General features: G+C 43.0%; 1 protein-coding gene across 1 annotated transcript in view; it reads left to right on the top strand.

Annotated features, from left to right (window-relative positions):
- Nucleotides 1-22,880, top strand: part of SLC8A1 (solute carrier family 8 member A1) — a 415,429-nt gene that overhangs the window by 365,798 nt on the left and 26,751 nt on the right. Inside the window, exons 8-9 of the mRNA XM_054984910.1 lie at nucleotides 960-1,059; nucleotides 21,128-21,403. Of these exons, the coding sequence (XP_054840885.1) occupies nucleotides 960-1,059; nucleotides 21,128-21,403 (376 nt within the window). The remainder of the gene's footprint in view (nucleotides 1-959; nucleotides 1,060-21,127; nucleotides 21,404-22,880) is intronic.

Here is a 22,880-nt window from a genome sequence, read left to right on the forward strand (position 1 = left end):
TTCTCAATCAGCCCCATGCAGCCCTGTTGAATAAATCTCTCACAGCTTCACTCGTAAAATATGGAGACTGAGTTTTCATATTGACTTTACTGCCATCTATCGGTGGTCCATTCTGGGAAATCAGACTATCGCTGCTAGTGTGCCTCTGAGAGGATCTTTCAGAAAACACATTTTCTTTCCCCCACTCCCTCAACTTCATAGCAACTGTGTGTGTGCTCTGTAACTGAAAGGGGCTTGTCACAGCTTCATTATAGAATCTATCCCTCATGAGAAGATGTATAGTTCTAGTCCTAACACCAGTGTTTGGAGAGTCTGAGAGCCAATGTGACATAGTCATCAGCATGTTGGAAGAGGGAGATCTGAGTTCAAATTCTGCTTAGCTGGATGATTTTGGGCCATTTGTTGTGTTTCAGCCTAACCCAGCTTACAGGGGTGTTGTGAAGATAAAATGGTAAGAGGAAACCCAACATGTTTTCATGTTCAGATCTTTAAAACAAAAACCAAGCAACTTTTATGTGAACAGTTTTTTTGTTTACATAAAATGTAAACATTTCCAAATATCACAGGCACTCTAGTATCTGAATTCCATGGCATTTTTTTTTAAATTATCCACTGCAAAATGAAAATCCAGGGAATCACTATAACCAATGCCTCACTGTTTTTTACAGACTGAGAGCAAGTTTTTGAAATACTTTACACAATAAAAATTCAGTCAATGTAGTGTTGAGTTTTAAAGATGGTTAGCATAGTCTTCAGGCCTTCTAAATTGACATGATCTCCAAGCAACTGGTTAACAATTTCCATTTCCCAGCAGGGATAATTTCAGCTGCTTTGGGGGTTGGATTTCACATTCTGAAGCCTGTCGCCTCTTCCCAGGGTCTTGCTCCCTGTCCATAAACCGGAGTTTCTGAACTGACAATGTGCTTAGCTTTCTTGTGCTTTTGTCTTGCCACCTGCAGAACACTGTGGACAAGCTCATCAAAAAGACAAACCTCGCTCTTGTGGTTGGAACGAACAGCTGGAGAGAACAATTCATTGAAGCTATCACCGTCAGTGCCGGTAAGTTTCTGAGTCTACACATAGTGTGAGTGGTGAGAGGCTGCTCTCGTGGCTTGGGAGCATCAGAAACAAAACAAATAAGGTTTTATAGTCGCAACTCTGAGCCAATGTAATTTTGCTGCATTCTTCTACCAGATAAATTCTCTTTAGGGTACAGAAAAGTTTCCCATAGGGGAAACCAACCGTTGCAGCTGCACTAACTCAATTCATTGTAGTGGGGCTTGCATGGAGCTGAAGGTGTATAGTCAGAGTGCCATTCATAAGAATGAATTTTTTTCAGGTAGATTGCTGAGAAGCTTGTTTTTTTAGGGCTTTGGTGTTCCATTTTAGAATGTATCTGATGGCAACAAAACACAGTCCGCAGAACAGCTTCAGTGTGTTTTGCATGCCATTTGATAAGAACAGGTACAGTGCTCTCAGTAAGCTGCAGTAAATTGGTTTGATTATCTGCACTTTAGTGGGGCTCTGATGACAGAATTTCAATTCCAGTATAGAGACAGGATTATCCAGGTCGAGTCAGAACGACAGATCCATTGGGTGTAGCATATGTGCTTTGCTCCTGTATTTCTTCTGTCCTCTGATATCTTACATTGATCTTTTTTCTGCTGATGCCTGGTTATCTCAGGATCAGTGGACCTCCTTATGAGCTGTGCTGCAGCCCTGGTTTGGAATCCCAGTTTTACCTAGGGGCAAATCAGTTCACCAAACACCAGCATTCAGAAGTTGCTGTGAACTGGAGTTTGTTTTCAGCTGGGGTTTGTGTTCTTGCTACTTAAGAAGGGAGAAGGAGCAAGGGGAGTGTATTGACACAGTAGAAAAGCTGCTTTCATGCCCATTGCTGCAGATTGGCGTTTAACAAGTGGACCCACAAGACTGGCAGGAGAGGCAAGTCTGTGGCTGGCAGCACTTCTATTTTAGGTGGAATTCTGCCCCCCTTTCTTTAACTTTTCCTAATTTTCTACAAATCTGGAAGTTCCCCAAGTTTGCAAAAATATCTTCTTTCTCTCTTCATGGCCCTCATCAACAGATTCAAGTATCCACAGATGGGACCATGTTGGCAGCTTGGTATGATGCCTGAATGCAGACAATATGTGTATATTTTCCACTGTTTTACAAGCCAAAAAACACCAAAGCAGATCACCCTGCATATAATTCTGGACTCCACTGAGTACAATCACTTCTCATTATGCAGAAACAGTAACAAATTAGTTGTGTTCATATTTCTTTCAAAATTTGCAGGTTCTTTTTTTTTTAAGGAATAAAATTTTCAGATTCTTGATCAATCGTTTTCATAATTTCTGCTTTCTCTGTTTAGCTAAGAACAGAAATATACATTGCACGTAGTTCCATGATCTTTTTAACCTTTTTTTTTGCAAAATGAGAGACTGGTATTTGGGGGGCAAGGAATATGTTAACTCTTTTCTCTTGCCACATTTTCTTACTGACAATACCTCCCCTTAGGCTATCCATATTTTTTCCCCATTAGTGTCAAAAGCACTTTCAGGGGGGCAGTTTTCAGTGGGGAAAATGGACTAAAGATTAAATAGTCAAGAATTCATTAGTTAAGGGTTGGTTCATAGATTATCAAGTCCTCGTGGCAGCCACAAGGACTTTGGATTGTACGTGTCCTGGGTACATGTGGGTCTGATTTGGATCAGGTCTACAACACATACAGGGAGATGGGGCTTCATTTTCCTTTGTCCCAATTTCCAGACCTGAAACATCCCTGGGAAGTGTCTGTTGTAGTGTCTCCCCAGGGCCATTCCAGATCAGGAAAAGGGCACCAGAGTGGGCGGGGGAGGTAAGCCCTTTCCACATGCACACTGCATTCCCATTCAAATCAGGCCCACAATCACCTGGGAAGCACGATACCTGCACCACACATGTGAGCCAAGGTCTTTGTGGCAGACAAGAGGACTTTGTAATGGGTGAATCAGTCCTGAGAGGATATTCTGAATCTATAATGAAAGGTTTAGTTCTGCCATAATGCATTTAAAGCTTTGAGCCGAGATTATTTAGGAAGAGGGGAGATTTGTAATTGGTAGCTGGGATATGTTATAGGGCTGAAAGAAGTTTGTGCAGGATGGCTGAAGAAAATAAAGTATTGGTTGTAGTTTGTAATGGGAGTGGGCACCATATTTCCATTGTTCTTAAACTGTAGGTTGCATCTCTGTAAACAGACCTTAACAAGGTCTTACTCCAAAATCTGTTTCCAGTGCAAAAGATTGTTCTCAGAACATATGTAGTGAGAATGTAGCCTTGGTGGGATCCAAACATACCCTACAAAATTTACGGGGCCCACTGAGGGCATTTTGCTCAAGAGCCCTCAGAAACCTGGAGCTAGCCATGGTGCATTGGTCTCACAGGAGACTTTTATTTAATCTCTTTCTTTATTTCTTGCAACACACTGGCAGTTTTCTCATACCACCTGTTTTTGAAAAATTAGTGTTCTAAGGAGCCCCACACAATTATCAGGGATGCCGCAAGGCCCTTCCTTCCTCCATTAATCCTGCTCCAGTCAAAAGCAGAAGTTCCTCTACTCCCTGGATTCTCATGCCTTGTAGCGGAATCCCCTGTGAGTAGTTTGCCATGTTCCTGGAGGCTGCATTCTTGCCATTCCAGAAGTGGCAAGCTAAAAGAATAGCTCGGTGCTCACTTGACCATGAAGATAAGAGAGTGATAAATCATATGACAGCATTTTATCTTCTGTCACTTTTCCAATGTTCATTCCAAAAGCAGCCAAGTACAAAGACAAAGTGAGTGACAAAACTTTCCCAGGCAAGTATTTAAGAGTACATAGCAACCTCCTTCCTTGTTAGCAGCATCTGCCTTTTGCATTTCAGGTCTTTGATTTTTTTTCCTTCTTGGTTTGAGAGGAGGGGGACAAAAGACAACCTCATTTATTTTAACTAGGCTCCATTTGGAGAAAGTATTGCATGACCTGCACCAAATAAACAAGGGAAAGGGCAGATCATATCTATAATCCTATAGTGCTTTTAAGTCACTGAGTTGTTCATTGCATCCGGACTGCATATCCGTTCTCCAATATTTCTCAGGCTCTTCTCTGCCCTTCAATGCTGTTGAGACTTGAGTATTTCTGAAGGAAGCTTCCCTTTCCTGAAATTAGGTTTGCTCTTGCGCCTTCACAGATAAAGGGCAGAAAACGAGGCTGCTGCTAGTGTCAGATGTTCTCTTTACTCCCTTGTGAGTTTCTTCAATTAAAGGCTAGGATTGTGTGCGTGAAAAGCATGTGTTTCAATGTACTTATTTGCTGCAGCTTGGGGAAAATACAGTTTAACAAATTGTCAGCGCAACAAGACAAATTGCCCACTGAAGAATCATTTTGGGGGGCCTCCAGCTAACCTTCTTTTTCCTGCTGCCATATTGTGACTCTTGTTTCCTCAGCCTTCTTTCAGGTTCAAACAATATGCAACATTGAACAACATGGAATTGATGTTCCTCCCACTTTTTTTGCTTGCAGTGACACAGTAGTCCAGAAGACAACTATTCAGAAGCCACAAGAGGTCCCTGATCACCATTTCCCCACTCTAGATCCCCTCCCAAGGCAGTTTTTTCTCCTGCATTGTTTCAAAGGTGTAAAATGTAGTTTGGCCCTCAATATCCCTGATGAGGAAGGAAATGCCTATGGGCTGGAGCCTGTAAGCTTTTCTGCTTAATCTCTTCCAGTTTCCTCCTTACCACACCCCTTCTTCCATGTAGCCTTTTCCCATAATGGTCCCATAATGCCCAGTACTAGCTCTTCAGTGGTCAAAAGGGGCCCCTCTTTGTCACCTCATAGCTTATTTGGGAATTAGAGCAGTGCTGCACATTAAGTACCTTTTACCTTTAAGCATAGCATATTTATTAGTCCCTATGCCTGGATTATTCACAGTTCTGCCATGTGGGTGGTCCAGCAAGACTGGGCTGCATGTCATTGGGTCTTACTTACATTGTGAAAAAAGACCTTAAAAGAGGAAATGGGACTTTCTAATCTTGTAGAAGTCACTTGGATATTTTTCATCAATGAATAGAGGCCTGGAGAAATGACTGTATTTCACCTCTTTCTTTGTGCCTCAATGACAGATGAAAAGAATCCGAGCTAATAACATTCCTTTATTTCAAAGCAATAAGTATGTGTCAGAAAGATAACTATTTAATTTGTCCTTCATCTTTTGTTAAATATGATTTACATAAATGATAAAAGTTTGCCACTGATTTTTTTTAAGACAGTGTACTTTTCTGTTTCTAACTGAAATCCTAAACAGAGATGCAGCCTTCTAAGTCCATTGAATTAAGTGAGTTTATAAGGGTGTAACTCTCCTTAGGACTGCAGTGTAAGGCCATTTCCTCACAGCTTATTTGCCTTGGGCTCAGCACTGTTGGGAAGTGGGCGGGGGGGGGGGCTTCCCTTCTACCCCACAACATCAAGGTACATCCATGCAGCCTCGTGGTTTCTCCAGCTTTTCTCTGTTATTTCCCAAATATGCTTTCCTCTAAAGTTTTGGGAAAGATCACAGAAAAGCCTGGGTGGCTGCTATGTGGGTAAGAAAGTTCACATTTTCCCAGTCCCACCCACATGACAGTCATTATCCCTGCCCTTATCTCTGTGGTGACCATTTTCCTCTCCTCCCACCAGTTTCTTTTAATCAGCAAATGAATATTGTCTTATTGCTATAGAATTATAACAACGTGTATCATTTTCTGTGATTTCTGACCTTTTATTTTTTAAAAAAAAAGTTTATAGCTCCTTTCGTTGCAGTGATATGCCTTTCCCTATTGTCACAGTGCTGTACCAGCAGCTGCAGCAGAAATAGGGAACCTCTGCATGCCTGTCCCATGTGGAAAACATCTCACATTTCTGAGTTGTTCAAATGAAAGCAGCCAATTTTGCACAGAGGAGAATGTTGCCTTTACTGCACCAGCTATTAGAAAAATAAAATGGTTTCCCCTGTTTCAAAGCAGAGCCCCCCCCCCCCCGCCCCTGTGGTTGCGAACCTTTTGTAAACTCTGGTGTAATATCTTGGTCATTCAGATCTCTCTGTTGATTTGCTATGATACAAAACAGCCAAGCTTTTTAGCAGCCTTCAGAGCCACACAATGTCTATCCACAGTATCTTATATACTAATAGCAAAGTGTCCTGATCTGAGTATACTTTAATCTGGAGACTGGAGCCATGAATGGACAAGACAGATCTTCCTACATTTCTGAAAAATGCCCCAGATTTGCAGAAAAATCTGAAATCTAAACAAAAATATATTGGGGTTAAAAAAAATCCAAAATGATTAAAGCTTTAACCAGATGCTCTCAGTGCTTGTTGCTAAGTAACCAAGTAACAGGTTACAGGTAGGTCAGTATTCCAGGCTTGGTTTCTGTCAGAAAAAGCAGGGCGGGGGGGACAGGGCCCTTTCCCGGGCTGTTTTGTCCTTTGACAGAGGACTCATTGGGACCAGGCCCAGAAACAACCACAACATGACTTAATAACACAAGACTTGCCTGACTCACCCAGGCCTGGCTGCTTGCTACTGCTTAACAGCGGCCCCCTCCCCCTGCCCTAAGCCGGTGTAGCGTAGTTAGAGGTTTAAAATATGATATGGGAGACCCAAGTTCGAATCAACCTGTGGAAGTGCACTGGGTACCTTTGATCCAGTCACACTCTCAGCCTAACCTACCTCTCAGGGTTGTTTTCAGGATAATATAGAGGCAAGAAGCATGATGAAAGCTGCTTTGGGTCCTCATTGTAGAGAAAGGCAGTATATAAATGAAGTAAATTAATAAATATAGATGAAGAAAGGGGGGTAGATAAAAGGTAAGTTGTTTAATGGGTTTGACTGAGAGAAGGGCATAGGGGAAAGTGAGCATATGGGAGATGCCAGGAGGAGAGAAAGAGGAAATAGAGTGGAGAAGAGGACACAGGGAAAATTGAAGTACCTCATACAAGTCCTTACAGGTTCCCCACCATGCAATTCGGCCATAGGGGAAAGGCTGCCTGAGGTGAAAGGGAGAAAGGTGAAAACAGAGGGACAGACTAAGGCGGGTGGGAAGGAGAAAAGGAAGCAGGAAAAGAGAGGGGGGAAGGGAAGGGAAGGGAAAGAGGAGATGATGCAGGAGGGGAACATGAGATATCCCCTGCAAGTCTTTGTGGGTCCCCCACTTGTTTGTAATAATTTAAAGAAGATATATGTGTCCCGTATCTAGTGAAGACATTTTTCTGTTTGATATAACAACATAACCTGTCATCTTTCTTAGAAATAACTCAAGCCACTGAAATTATTACATGAATGAATTTGTCCAGACTATAGGGTGGGGCATCCCTTGCCCCAAGCTCCCTCCAAGTAGCAGAGGGAAGGAAGGGGGAATAAAAACAGCTGTGTTGTGGGTATAACAATGTCAGTTCCAGGGAAACCCCAAAAGTAACAGTGGGTAGCTCTTTAAATCACCAAAAACTCAATGGTTTTCCTCAGAAGTGATATAATGCTGCCTGCAGCAATGCCCCCCATTATGACCCTGCCCCCAACCCTCCCACTGTTTGCCAGACTTAGCCTAGCAAACTCTATTTGTAATATATTTCCAGAAAGCATAAAAAGCACACACACAGGAACCTCAAAATATGACTATTATAGAAACAGTAATCCACAAATGTATTTAAATATTTTTGCAGCATCATTCCAGGTACAAAGAAAAAGACAGTCTTTGTCAGAACAACACCATCTCTATTGGCTAATAGCAATTTGATTTTTATTGGTTTGACCAACAGATCCTTCTAAAGAGAAACCTTTTCATTGCTGGGACTACTTTTTTAAATAATTAACAGTAGGATGAATAATAAATCAGTAGTGGTTCCCACTAACCATTCTGTTAAAGTGCTGAGCCATTTATCTGTGTATAGCAGGGGAATGATTTTCATAAATCAATAAAAACAATACAGTAGAGATTATTTCTCTATCTCATGGGAGGCTTTATATAGTTGCGTTTCAATTAAAACAAAAAATTGGTGTCATTCTATCAAAAAGATATGATGAAGGCATGGAGGAAACATTCATAGAATTAAACAGCAGATTTGAAGAAAAATGGTTGGTTTTGCTGGTATTAACAGAGGAAATCTTAGAATCATAGGGTTGGAAGGTACCTCTAGGGTCATCTAGTCCAACCCCCTGCACAATACAGGAAATTCACAAATACCTTTCCCTCCCTACCCTACACACACACCCAGAAGATGGCAAAGCACCATCAGGATCCCTAGCCAGACTGGCCTGGGGGAAATTATTACCTGACCCCAAGGTGGCGGTCAGCCTTACCCTGGGCATGTAAGAAGGGGCCATGAGAACTAAGCACTGATGTAACCCTTCCTGCCCTCACTCTCATGATCTGCCTAGGTTCACATAATAAGAATTGCTGTCAGATGGCCATCTAGCCTCTGCTTAAAAACCTCCAAAGAAGGAGAGCCCACCACCTCCCAAGAAAACCTGTTGCAATTTATTGCAACTCTCCAGAGAGTTCAGTTGCTTTGTATTGTTCCCCGAAAAAGACAAGATTTTAGGGCCAAGCTAGACTATTGACAGTTTGGATGAGCCTGGTTAATACCAAACTTTTGGCTGCAGAGCATAGTAAGAGGAGGAAAATAAGATTTGCTGTGAAAAATCTTCAAGTAATGGAGGGAGAAGTTCTCCCTGTCGGAAGGAGATGCAGAGGGGAAGTGACAGGCAGAGGAAAAGGTCATCTGCTTACTTGCCTCCTGCTTTTTCACTGCAAATCATCCCCTCCTTGCAACACTCCAGCTTTTCACTAGCCGCTGGGTTCCCACACCTGTGTTTGCTTCATAATTTCTCATTGGGTCCTAGTGCCTTTTCCATGTCAGTGATGCTGACGGCAGCTGCTTATATATGGCATTCCTACACACATAGATAATGCTATTTGTGACCTCCAGTTCCACTGCCACCCACTTTAATGATGATGGTGGTGGTGATAAATTGATTTATAAACCACCCTTCAGGACAACTTAACACCCTCTCAGAGCAGTTTACAAAGTGTGTTATTATCCTCACAACAGTCATCCTGTGAGGTGAGTGGGGCTGAGAGAGCTCTGGGAGAGCTGTGACTGACCCAAAGTCACCCAGCTGACTTCAAGCAGAGGAGTGGGGAATCAAACCTGGTTCTCCAGATTAGATTCCTGCCACTCTTAACCACTATACCAAACTGGCTCTTTAAACCTCCCTTTTCAGGTTCTGGGCTACACATACAGTTCAGGCCATCACACTACACCATCTGTTTAGTGCCTAATCATCAGGCAGAGAGCCCTTACCCAAATCCACACTGGGTCCTGTCTCTCCTCTTCCCAGGGACTCCACCAGAAAGGCATCCCATTCCCTCAATTCACTACCCCTCACCCAACAGAATTCCCAGGGCTATTTCTTTCCCTTATACACTGCCACCGTTTAATTTATTAGATATATTGCCTGTGGCCAGAAATGTTGGGGTGTGTGTGCTTTACTTCCCCTGAGACATTAGACTTCCAGTAAGTATGGTTTAAACAGAAAAAAACCTTTTTATTTACAAGATGAACATAGGAGTGAGTGATTCAAACACATTGATATATTGTTCTTAAACTGTGAATTTATAACCCCAACACTTTCATCATAATGGATAGTTACAGTCTAATACAAAAGGTGTCAGAGGCAGCTAGCTATCTCTGCTGTTTCCTTCAGCAACCTCGATCTTCCTGTCTCTAACTGTTCTAATGGATCTCAACTGCTATGAGCCCCAATATTCCATTAGCTCTCATTGGCTTTTTGTTGCAGGCCAGCACCAAAAGGGGGAGGAGAGCTAGGAGACAAGGTGACAAAATACACCAGACAACCACGATGGAGTTAAAAGAGGCCAGAACTTTATTGATTTACAGTTCACGGAGCATTGGCACTGCATAGGGTACTGATCCAAACATCGGCTGACTCGCCCACCAGCCAATGACCGCCACGTCCCCCAGACCCCTGCTGAGGGAGGGAACACCATGGGATGACAGTCAGTGGGATACCATGTGGGTGTACAGCCCTGTGTGGATCACTTGCCACCTGGGAGTGAGGCAGATCTGACAGCCCCTGAGCTGGGCTTGCACCTGCCATGCCACACTCCCGAGACCACTTAAGGGGATCCACAAATAGGGAAACTGAGTTCACAGGCTCCAATTCCCCCCAAACAGATTGGTGCCCAATGCCCAAAACCGCCTGCTCCCACAAAAGTTGTGACGAAAGTGAGGGCTGGGTGGGATGCTGGCCACAAAGCAAGTATCAAGGGGCAGGGGCCCACCTTCCTTATAAGGGGCAGCGATGGACCTGCAAGGATAGCACGCCTCCCAGGTCCTCAAACCAATCCCCGCCACTCTCTTCCTGTTTCGAATCTAGGCGGCTCGAGCAGCCTCTGATGAAACTGCAGGAAGCCCTCGCTGCCCTACAATGTGGTGGCAGCCAAGCCTTCTCCACTCCCCTCCCACTGCATGACCAGCAACAGGGCCTCCCAATTAAGTATGGGGAGCCAGCATTTCTTGGGAGAAACATAACTTAGCCAGTTCATCACACTCTTGTGACATTTAAAGAGATGGAGCCCTGTAGCCAGGGCTAATCCCATAGGTCCTTCAGGCCTGATTATCACCCCCAGTCAGGGATCATTTCATAGGAAAAGAGCTGGATGAACTCATTAGCATAACTCATTAGCATAACCATTAGCATATGCCACACCCCTTGCCATCACTGGAAGTGTCATTGGCATAACTGATTTGCATATGCCACACCCTCTGGCATCACCTATCCTGGCTGTTTTGGACCCAATCCTGGCCATTCAGGGCCGAAATTGGGCCCAAAATGGCAAAAAGGGGCTGAAAATAGCCAAAAAGGGGCCCAAAATGGTCAGAATCAGGCCGCTGTTGAGTGGGAGAGTGACCTACCACCTGTCAGAGGCCCAATCTGGGCCATTTCGGCCCTAATCCAGGCTGAAATGGGCCCCAAATGGCTGAGAGTCAGGTGGGCGGGGCCACTTGACATGTGACCTCTTTGGGGAACTACCGGAACTGCGTTCCTGCGCGTTCCCCCTCAAAATGAGCCCTGCCCCCAGTTAATCTTAATCACAGTGGTCATAGAAACTAAGCTGTTTCTGCAGAACTCGGAGTGGAGGTATTCATATTTGTTCAGAAGTTTCCTAAGACATCAGAACTCACTCCTTATTCTACCTTACAGAAGGGGCACACCTGACTGAAAGCATCTATGTGTTTTTATGCCACACTCCAATGAATGAGTGGGAAGGCAAACTTGGAAAGTAAGGGCAAAGTTAGCCCAGGTATTTCCTCTAACAGGCCATAACCAATTTGATCCTGCATCTTATCACTTAAATTGCCGTTCTGCTGTAATATAGTGGTAAAGTGGTCAGGTTGTAAATCAACATTCTGCTCGGTCAAATCCCACTACTTCCATGAGCTCCGCAGGTGGCCTTGGGTAAGCCACTCCTCTCAGCCCCAGCTCCCCAGCTGGATTGTGGGGATAATAATTACACTGTCCTTCTGCTCTGAGTGGGGCACTTGTTGGACTTTTTGCAAGTGTCCTACACTCAGTCATGAAAGAGTTAAATTGTTGTTCTGTTTGTTTAGTCAGATAGCTAGTTAGCATAGGACCACTTAGGCTTCGAGAGCCGCCAGAGAAAGTGGGTGTCTTTAGTCTTAATGAGAGAATCTAGGATTGTCTATTGGATGAGCCAGTTTATTGGGGGGCAATTAGCTAGCAACATATACTAAGGTTTTATTACTCTTTGTTCAGTCTGCTTCACTACTACTACTTCACTAGACCATGCAGTCTAAGCTTAGTCTGCTTCTCTTTGCAATCTAACTTTTATCTCTCTAGTACCTAGTTGAGACTATCAAGATGTAGTCAGAAACTGTTTGTTGTTTTTCCTACCAAATGTACCAAATTTACCCTATTATGTAGTAAAGTATTTTTATAGAGCTAGAATCACAGAACTGTCTACTTATTTCCATTGTGCTATAACCAAACTTTGCTACTCTGCAAACTTATATTTCATTGTTACTGCAACTCCCAACCGCACTAATCTGTCTAGAAGAGCAGTACATGAATGCAGTTGTGGTTGTCATTCATTCTGTGCTTTTCTGTCACTGTGTGGTGAAACTCATGCTTGAGGACTGTTTGCTGGGGCTGGCTTTACTGGCTCATGGATTTGGAATGCTTCTCCTGAAATGAGAGAGCTGTTTTATTAGTGCCACCTTGAAAGTCCGTGTTAGTGGGACCTGGGGTTTCATTAGAAATGTCAGCATACTCTGTCTGGGAATCTACTGAGGCTGGTTGTCAAATGATCATTGTAAGTGATGAACTGGAAAGAAGAGCCATGGTACTGGAGGGGAATGCCGCATTATGTACTTGGTTCTCAACAGGTTGATCTTGATTGATGCAATAGGTTAAATGTGCTTCTCTTTCCATTAGCCCAATATTCAGGCTAATTATAGACGACATTAGAAACGCAGGAGCCTCCTGTATCAACAGGAGGTGGAAATACGCTAAATGTGTATTTAACTATTGTTGCCAACTATTGTTGTCAGAATTTTCTTAGTGGGTCGGAACCAGGCCTTTTTGGCCTATGTTAGAAATAGAGAACCAGCTATAGTTTGGGGAAAAGAAATCTTCCAAAAGCTCTGTCCCTGCAGAATAAAGTTGCATTTCCTGGGAAGATCTCACCCTCTGTGACAGGGAATAGATGAAGCCATAAAAGTTGTTAATTGTTTGGGACCTTTTTGAGTCCTCTGGCCTTTTTCATATAGATCACCAAAAGAGCAAAGGTAATGAGGACTATGGCAAACAGCAAACAGCTTATCTCTGGAAAGAACAGGATATGCCAAAACTACTTCTAGTGGTGTGTAAACATTCCTTTGTAATTTACAATGCATATCAAAGATGCAGTCTATCTTATCATGCATCTGTATCATGCATCTGATGAAGAGAACTTGATTCTCGAAAGCTTATGCTACAATAAAATTGGTTAGTCTTAAAGGTGCTACTGGACTCTTTTTGATTTTGCTACCACAGACTAACACGGCTAACTCCTCTGTATCTTAAGAGGTAAAGGATGTGTAGACTGGTGTTTACATGAAGACCCCTCAATGGAACTGTCTTTCAAGAACAAAGACAATGTAATTGATTAGGATGTTAATGAGGCAAGCCTTTGATATCTCCTTATAAAAGAGGGACAAACCAGATTCTCGGGACCCTTCTCTTGTTAGAGGATAGGAACCTCACTGGTCCCTGCTCTCTGCAATGGGGGGGGGGGGGGTCTCAAGGATCCTTGATTGGGAGGGAAAGATATCTTAATTGTTTTGTATTATTGTTATGTCTAACTAACGATTTTGTACTCTGTATCTATCTCTGTAGTTGCAGAGGAGTTAGCCGTGTTAGTCTGTGGTAGCAAAATCAAAAAGAGTCCAGTAGCACCTTTAAGACTAACCAATTTTATTGTAGCATAAGCTTTCGAGAATCAAGTTCTCTTCGTCAGATGCATGGTACAGAAGCTTATGCTACAATAAAATTGGTTAGTCTTAAAGGTGCTACTGCACTCTTTTTGATTTTATCTCTGTAGTGTTCTAGTGTTCAGCAGAGATGAGGCCCTGAACTGGTGCCTTGTTTCTCTGCTTGTATTCTCCTTTGCCTTTTTAAATAAAAACTTCCAGTCTTGCTTAAGACCTTTTTGCAGCTGGCACATTATTCTTAGCAGAGACATCATTTTAGTACTAGGGAAGGATCAAGTGAGGTTGCACTCTTTACATGCCTACGGTAAGAGGCAAACCCAAGCAATAAACCAACAGCAACTAGTGGACTGGTCCCCGGTTGCAGAGCGACAATTTCCACAACAATTATTACTTGGGTTTATGTTTTTAAGATGATGATGGAGAGAGAGGGGGAGAAGAACAGAAGCAGACAAAGGAGAAAAATATATACCAAAACATGTATTATTCTTGAACCAGCTCTAGCATATTTACACCTCTATATGTTCCTGAAGCCTCCTATTTATATATTTTCTCCTTTGACAGGCCAAGATGTTAGTCTAATGGAGCTGGAGGCAGATTTCAATTTTCAGTGTGAAAATTACTAACAAAATCAGAACAATGGTTGTTGTGGGTTTTCCGGGCTGTATTGCCGTGGTCTTGGCATTGTAGTTCCTGACGTTTCGCCAGCAGCTGTGGCTGGCATCTTCAGAGGTGTAGCACCAAAAGACAGAGATCTCGCAGTGTCCTGACTGGCCCATGATCAGTGTCCTGACACTGAGAGATCTCTGTCTTTTTGGTGCTACACCTCTGAAGATGCCAGCCACAGCTGCTGGCGAAACGTCAGGAACTACAATGCCAAGACCACGGCAATACAGCCCGGAAAACCCACAACAACCATCGTTCTCCAGCCGTGAAAGCCTTCGACAATACAAAATCAGAACACTCTGTATTACATTTCTATAACCGGGAATTTCCTAAACATTTAGTTTTGTTTCTTTAGAAAACATTTATTGAAGCTCTTAGCTTTCTCCAGAAGCTTCTAAAAACCTGCTTTTTGAAGCTGTTGAAGTTTATTCAAGCAGACATTTCTGCTTCCATATTAAAAATGGCTACATTCTGTTCATAATTGATATATTAGTTTACTTCATTAATACCCTACCTTTCTCCCCAATGAGGAACCAAAGCAGCTTACATCATTCTCCTTCTGTTTATTCTCACAACATTCTTGCAAGGCAGGTTAGTCCGAGACTATGTGACTGGCCCATGATCACTCAGCAAGCTTCCATGGCAGAGTGGTGATTTGAACCTGGGTCTCCCAAATCCTAGTCCAAAACTCCAATCGTTGCATAATACTGACTTGCATAATAAGTTTTCTACTTTCTGTGCTCCTAAAACATGGACAGTCCATAAAAAGTAGGGGCAAGTGGCAAGTCTGTGATTCAGGAAAAATAAAAACATGCTTTATAAATGTTTCATGGTTCAGCAAGTCAAATTCAAATCTATCGCTTTGCAAGTTGAATCATAAATACAACATTCAACATTTCCATTTCTTAATATTTCAGCATTTTTAATGTTATATTATTCTATTATGGCTGACCGCACTTTTCAAGATTAAAATTAAAGATTAAAGATCCCTGCTGAAAACTTGAAATCTATAAGCAAAGTGAAAGCAACTAGAGGGAAAAGAGGGGTAAGAAAGACAGAATGGGGAAAGATGCTGTAAAATGCAATTCCACACAAATACAAAATGCTCATAGAAATAGAGATTCCACCCATAGAGATTATAAGAATGTCAAAGTCCTGCAAGCACCTATAGCAAAACAAGGGACAAATTATTATACCTCAAGCCTCCCTAATGAGTATCTTGATCTAACCAAGAATAACTGTATGCTTAAACCAATTGACAGTGTGCTCAGCACACTGGTATATGTGTGGTATGCAATGGCCCCCAGACTTATCTGGGTGGCAGGGTTGCTGACCGCGGGGCATCTGGAGGGGCAGGAGGCACAGCAGCCACCATGATCAGCTTCCCAGGCTCCCCTGGGATGGCTTGTGCCCAATCGTTTTGAATTCCCCAGCCAGCCAATCTGGCCGACTGGGAGGCAGTTTGGGCAGAGGTGGGGTTTAGCATTGGACCTGGGGAGCCTGGGCTTCACTCTGGTCCAGCAGGCTGATATTTAAGGCGGGCACTACCGCCCCTTGCTTCAGTAGCGTTCTGCTGGTGAAATCCCACCCGCCACTCCCTTCATTTGGGGGCAGTTCTTGTTGAATGTTCATGTTGTTCTTTCATTCGTCACAACTTTGAGGGGAGTTTTGCATTGGGATCCAATCCCTTTGGGGGGAGACAGGGCCTGTGTGCCCAGTCTCCCCATTTTGGGGATTCCCATAAGGAATCTTGGGAGTGAATCTTGGCTGTACAGGCCCAGCGCGGGGGACTACCGGGGCAGACTCACTCCCAGGTGGCAGGGGGTTCACTCAGGTGTGTACACCCACGTGGTACCCCTCAAACTGCCACTCCTGGGTTTCCTCCCCACCGCAGCGTCTCTGGGGGCTGGAGGTCATCGCTGGCAGGCGGGTCAGCCGATGTTGGGATCCAATCCCTATGCGTCACCAATGCTCCTATTGCTGTACTCAATAAAGTTGTGGCCCCCTTTTTTACTCAAACTATGTGTATCTGGCATTTTTGTTGCCGTGTTCTCCTCCCCTCTGCCACCCCTCAATGCTGGGCAACAAATGTGTGGCTTTCACAGCTGTCAAGAGGTTCTGACTAACATCTTTATCTCCACAATCAGATCAGAGAACACCAAACCAGTTTGGGATAGCCAGGTCCTGATTAAACCAGGTTAATTTGGTTTAATCCAGAAAACACAGCTGCAGCCTGTTGGATGGCTTCCTCCTTCCTTCCTTCCAGAGAGGGATGGGGAGTAAGGCAGGACAGAGGAGGGAGTAACCAATCTATGCAGGAGCTTTCTCTGGCCAATCAGGTGATTCTTGGATAGGGGAGAACCTTTTTCAAAAGCTGCAAGACTCAGAGCAGATTCCATTTTGTGTGGATCTGGTCTGGAGAGACTGTGGGCCAAGCTACACATGACGAATGACACTTGAACGGCAAGTGGATTGAGTGGAGGGCAAGTGAACAGGGAGAAATACACTTGCTGTTCAAGTGTCATTCGTCATGTGTAGCTTGGCCCTGTGTTGAGAGTGCTGCTCTTGCTTGTTCTGGCCTGTTCTCTTTGCTTTTGGGATTACTCTTGCTGTTTAGTTTTATTACTTCTGTTTGTAATAGTTTTAAACTAATAATGGCAGTTTATTTTGCTTCCTGGCTATCTTGTAATCCACCTTGGTGAACCTTTAGGATGATGGAATTTTTTAAAAAAAATAGCAATAATAGTGATAACAATGATTTTGAGCCTTATTTGGATTTTCACTAACAATTCTCAGTAGCATTAATTCATATGGAAAGAGCTGAGTTATAGCAGATCTAGCTCCATAGTGATTAAGATGAGCACTAGAAGTTGAGAAGAAAAGCTTACCTGGCACAGAACCTCTTCATATATTGGTCCTTTGTATTTATGGCATCCTCAGCAGCTTTTTGTGCTGGGGAGCTCACTTCAAAGGAGTGAGTGTTATGCTCCATTATACATTTGCCCATTTGGGCCAAGCTTTAGTTTCTTAATGTCCAGGGAGTCGTTGAATTAAGACTTGGCACCGATCTCTTAATATTTACCTATACAATAAATTATTCCTCGTAGCATGTTTTTGATGTTCCTAATGGCTTTTTGTTGTCTTGGTTCTCCATCTTACTGCATAATGCACTTTGGGAGAATTTAACATGAAAAGGCTTCCAAGCCGAGCCAGGAGGGTGACTCTATTAGTACAAATGTTGTGTTAATGTAGGTTTTTTTTTTAAAAAAAGTACTTCAAACCATAATGCTTTAAAACCATTTAAAGCATTTTAAAGGAGCTCTTATCCCGGGTGCACTCTCTGATCTCAGGACATGCATCCCATAATCCTGGAAAATATGGAACTGAGAAAAATTGAAATTATACTAGCAGTTTAGCACCATCATATGTAAGGATAGCACTTGAGTGCATGTCATCGCAATGTGCTGTGCTGTGTAGTATTTCATTAGGTCACTGTCAGACTGTGGCTAAATAAGCCACAGTCAGACTGTGGCTAAACAAGTCCATTGTTTGGTAACAAAATGTCAGACTGTGGCTAAATAAGGCACTCACTACAGGGTTCCCTTTAGAAGCAAACACAAGTCCATTGTTTGGAAAAGGAAACTTTACTGCAGAAAAGGTCCATTATAGTCCACTGTCCTGAATAGGAGAATCAGGATGGTACATGATCATTGTTACCAATGAAGAGCAAGCATAAGATACAGCGTAACAATACCCATCTGGATCAGCCTCCCCCCACAGTTCTCAAAACAACATCTCTCAGTCCTGGGAAGCTGCTCTCCTTCAAGGCCAATGCTTGGTGGAACGGTGTTAGACAAAACAGTCTCCTCCGGTGGGAATGCTGCCTGGGAACTGGTGCACCTGGGAAGAAAACACTCAAACACTAGAAGCATTAGAAAATGGAGTCAGTACAGTTTAGATATACACTGGACCTGACAGTCACTATGTTTTGCCTAGTTGTGTATGTCAGCCCCTTAAATCTTGGGACCCACTATGTAGATTTACTGTCAGACTGCATTCATGTAGAAATGTTGTTTATGTGAATGATACATCCATGGAGATGTTGAAACCATACGGTCTCTTTGATTTCACGATATGCATCCACTATTGTGGAAATGCTAGTGGTTTCACAAATAAAATGAAGAGGTCAGTTCACACCAAAAATGCAACACTGTGGATACAGGTTGGGTTGTGAACCCAGTAGCAGCCCCTTGATGTTTCTGAGGCAATTCATGTATACAGCTTTAAAGTGCAAGGTTTGGTCCAGTAAAGACCAACTAGATTTCCAGAGCATGCGCTTTTGAGAGTCAAAGCAGCTTTTGTCAGATACGAAGAGTGGAAAAGGGAAGGAGTCCTTATCATCCAGCAGAGAATAGGAGGGATTTACAGTGTCAACAAGTTAGCTATAATCAGGGCTTTTTTTCAGCAGGAACGCGGTGGAACGGAGTTCCGGAACCTCTTGAAAATGGTCACATGGCTGGTGGCCCCGCCCCCTGATCTCCAGACAGAGGGAAGTTTAGATTGCCCTCCGCGCTGCCCTCCCCTCTGTCTGGAGATCAGGGGGTGGGGCCACCGGCCATGTGACCATTTTCTCCTAGGGCAACCCACTGAGTTCTACCACCTCTTTTCCCAGAAAAAAAGCCCTGGCTATAATACATGTTGTAATTGGATTGATAGCCCTGACCTGGATAGCCCAGGTGAGCCTGATCTCATCAGATCTCAGAAGCTAAGCAGGGTCAACTTTGGTTAGTAATTGGATGGTAGACCTCCAACAAAGACCAGGGATGCAGAGGCAGGCAATGGTAAACCACCTCTGTTAGACTCTTGCCATGAAAACCTCACCAGGGGTTGCCATAAGTCAACTATGACTTGACAGCACTCTCCACCACTGATTGGATTGATAGAGCATTGGCGCAAAGTGCAGAAAATTAGCATCTGTAAAATGAGAAAAATCCTATGTCCCAGTTCAACCTGGGGGCCTACTGGCTGAGTGGAGAAAGGGTTAAGTACACCCGTCACCACTTTTCCTCTGCAGCATTAGTGTTATGTGACAAAGGCTTGGGAGTTCCATGTTTGCCTTAGCTTTAAACTATTTGGATTTTGCAATGTCCTCATCAATTTATATTGCTCTCCCAAAGAACTAGGAGGTCACAGCACAATGTATTGTGTGTGGCATGAAAACTCTGGAACTCTCTCCCCAGAGAGACTTGACTGCCACCATCTTCTTTCTATGGGTGAAGACTTTTTTGTTTCATCTTCATCTGGTACTAAGTGATCCCTCCCTCCTGTGTGTATTTTATTGTATGCGTATTTTAACTTGGTTTTGTTTGAATGATGTGTTATGTTTTTAATCGGTTATCCACCTCGATAGTCCTGATGAGGGCAGAAAAAGAGTATAAATTTTGTAAATAAATAAATAACATCATGGGCCTGGTACCAAGGTTTGTTTTTCTATAATGATACATGAGAATAAGCTATCAGAGATCAGTTAGATAATGCAGATATGTGGGAGAAGAAATATTTATGTCATACGTATTTCTGTACAACAAGTAACTCTGATTACAAGAAAACACCAAACAGTATATTTCTTGCTTCCCTCTAAAAGGGACCATTGCCTTCCTGAGAAAATGTGGCAGCTGCATAACAAGGACGCCTGAATGCTTCAGGTTTTAATAGATGTCCAGTGCTCTTTGGTTCCTAGCTTTTGTAAGATTATATCAGTTTGTACTCCACAGTGCATCAAGAACTAAAATTGCATCCACTGAGGAAACAAAAGATTCTGTCACAAAACCTTCTTAATCTAAGACTCCTTCCAGATTGGTATCAGTAATGGAGAAATAACAGATGATCTTGTGGGTAAGGAATTTAAACCTGTGGAATAGGGAGCCATAGAGCTGCTCTGGTAAGCCACATCTTCAGTGAATATAAGGCTCAAATAGTACAGGATAGCAGCAGCCATGCCCTCATATAGAAGTGAGCACAGCTGAGAGAAGAGTTGCTGAGAGTATCGGGACAGCATGGAATCGGGATACATGATGCCATGGGGAAGGTTCACTCAGTCACTCGGCCCCTTTGGGCTCTTTCAGTTGGGCCCCACTTTCAAATGTGATGGGAGCAAATACTCCCTGTTTTTTTTTAAATGTAACGATTGGGGTTTACAACTCGGATTTTGTAAACTGTTAAAATGATAACTGGGAGCATAAACAAATCTCTTCAGTGGAGTGCTTCATTCCAGCAACAACACTTGCATTTGTGTGGACCCACAGCTTTAGGAAACACCAGGTGTGTACCATGGATAATGGATGTGTAAGGGGTGCCTTTGGCTTTTCCATGATAGCCACCAACATTTCTTGGACCCACACCAGCAGCTTCCTTAGGTAAAAACAATAAAGTCATACAATCATATAAAACTGCCTTGTTCCGATAGAGAGCAGAATCACAAGTGACAAAAGGCACAGATTGGACACTTGTCTGCTTTCCTCAAGTTTTGATGGGAAATGTAGGGCAGCTTGGCGGAATGTTGGACAAGTGACAGTTGAAAAGTCCATTGGACAGCAGTTGGAGAGTGAAGCTGCGAGACCAGGATGCCTACATTTCCCATCAAAACTTGAGGGAAGCAGACAGGTGTCCAATCTGTGCCTTTTGTCACTTGTGGTTCTGCTCTAAGACTATCTGCTCTCTAGCCTGTAGCAATCTATTCCAAATGGTACTCTCTTTCCAGGGTCTCATACAAGGCTTTTCCCAGCCTCGTTATCAGGGAAGTATCCACCATGAATACAGCGACTGTGTGCACCAGCTAAAACAAAAAGCATTTCGTTGATCTCTTTCTCTCTCATATACTGTTCATTTTCCAGGTGAGGATGATGACGATGATGAATGTGGGGAAGAGAAGCTGCCCTCCTGCTTCGATTATGTGATGCACTTTCTGACTGTCTTCTGGAAAGTCCTTTTTGCCTTTGTCCCCCCAACAGACTACTGGAATGGTTGGGCTTGTTTTGTTGTATCCATCCTAATGATTGGTCTTCTGACAGCATTCATCGGGGACTTGGCATCCCATTTTGGCTGCACCATTGGCCTGAAGGATTCAGTAACAGCAGTTGTTTTTGTTGCATTGGGAACTTCAGTGCCAGGTAAAAAAAATATATACTGATATAATGGTCGCAATAATTTAATTCCCTGCCAGTATTTTTCATGCCATCATACTATACTGTGTACTACGGATCCCTGGAGACCTGGCAAGAAACCAGGATTCTCCATCTGCACTGTGGGTTTATGCAGTTTGTCAATTTTAGTTAACAATTCTCAAAAACAATTCCTTTAGAATCAGTTGGACTTCTCCAGAGTAAGCAGGATGTTTACTGCAGCTTTAGGCCACACATTAATCCATTTACACCCAAATAGCCTTACTTAAACCCAAGGGATTAGTCTGAATGTGGCTCAAAGGCTGCATCTTACACTTGGATAACATGATCTTAAGAACTACATTTCATTTGCATTACTTTTTTTTTTTACAGCGAGGATTTAGGATTTCTTCATACTGACAGAAAGTAGCGCTTCCCGCCACCCAGGTTCCTCAGGCCACCCCATTTACAGCGCCTCGGGATTCCATCCTTATGAAAGGCTTTGCAGTCGTGCATGTCGTTTGTTTGTTTATTATTATGTCATTTATAGTCTGCCTTTCTTACTGAGACTCAAGGTGAATTACACAATGTGAGACAATTTAAGTCAACAGGAATGGATTCAGATAAAACGTGGTCGGTTTTAATTAAGGTCAGTGTAAATGCATTTCAGAGAGTGAAACTGGATTTTGCACAGTTTTGCACCCGTTTATATCCTTGCTTGGAATACACAGGTTAAGTTTCATTTGTATTCATACAAGAATTTACAAGAAACATATTATCAAAGAATGATAACAGTAATTATTAGTATGGAGTGCTACTTCGGGTGCTACTTCTTCCAGATAAACAACTACAGATTACAAGGTATGGTCTTGAAAATGTGATATCAGGCATAGTCAATAGATTTCCTCCAGATTATATTGGACAGGATTTCCTGTCATACTTAGGAGTGTGCAGTTCATTTTGGTATCTGGAATTAAAAAAACAAATTTTAGTTGATTCGGTAACATTTGGGTATTCCAGATCAAAATAATGAATACCAAATCAAGTTCAGAATACCTAACTGTTTTATCAGATTAATTTGGTAACATTTGGCAGTACAGGCTAGGCTGTTCCTTTGCTGTTTCCTATGGGGAAAAGTCCAAAATGACTCCCAACTGCAGAAGCACACTGGGACAAGGCACACTCCCAAATGCAAGCTGAGCTCATCCCAGAGAAAGCCCAATGGAAAGAAACTGAAGCAAAAGAATCCCCTGAGAAGCAAGGGGACCAACATTACACCAGATAATATCATCCATTCTCCATACTAAACTGAAGCAAGGGATACCGTTGCAACTTAGCCCAGCAGAAGCAAAGTGAAGCATGGGAATGGAATCCTTCAAGATCCAAAGTGAAGCAAAGGGACCAACGTCACACCAGAGAATCATACCCATTCCACCCAAACCAAATTGAAGCAACAGTATTCTCTGGTGTGATGTTGGCCCTCTTG

The sequence above is a fragment of the Eublepharis macularius genome, chromosome 1, assembly GCF_028583425.1.
Source record: "Eublepharis macularius isolate TG4126 chromosome 1, MPM_Emac_v1.0, whole genome shotgun sequence".
Lineage (NCBI taxonomy): Eukaryota > Metazoa > Chordata > Lepidosauria > Squamata > Eublepharidae > Eublepharis > Eublepharis macularius.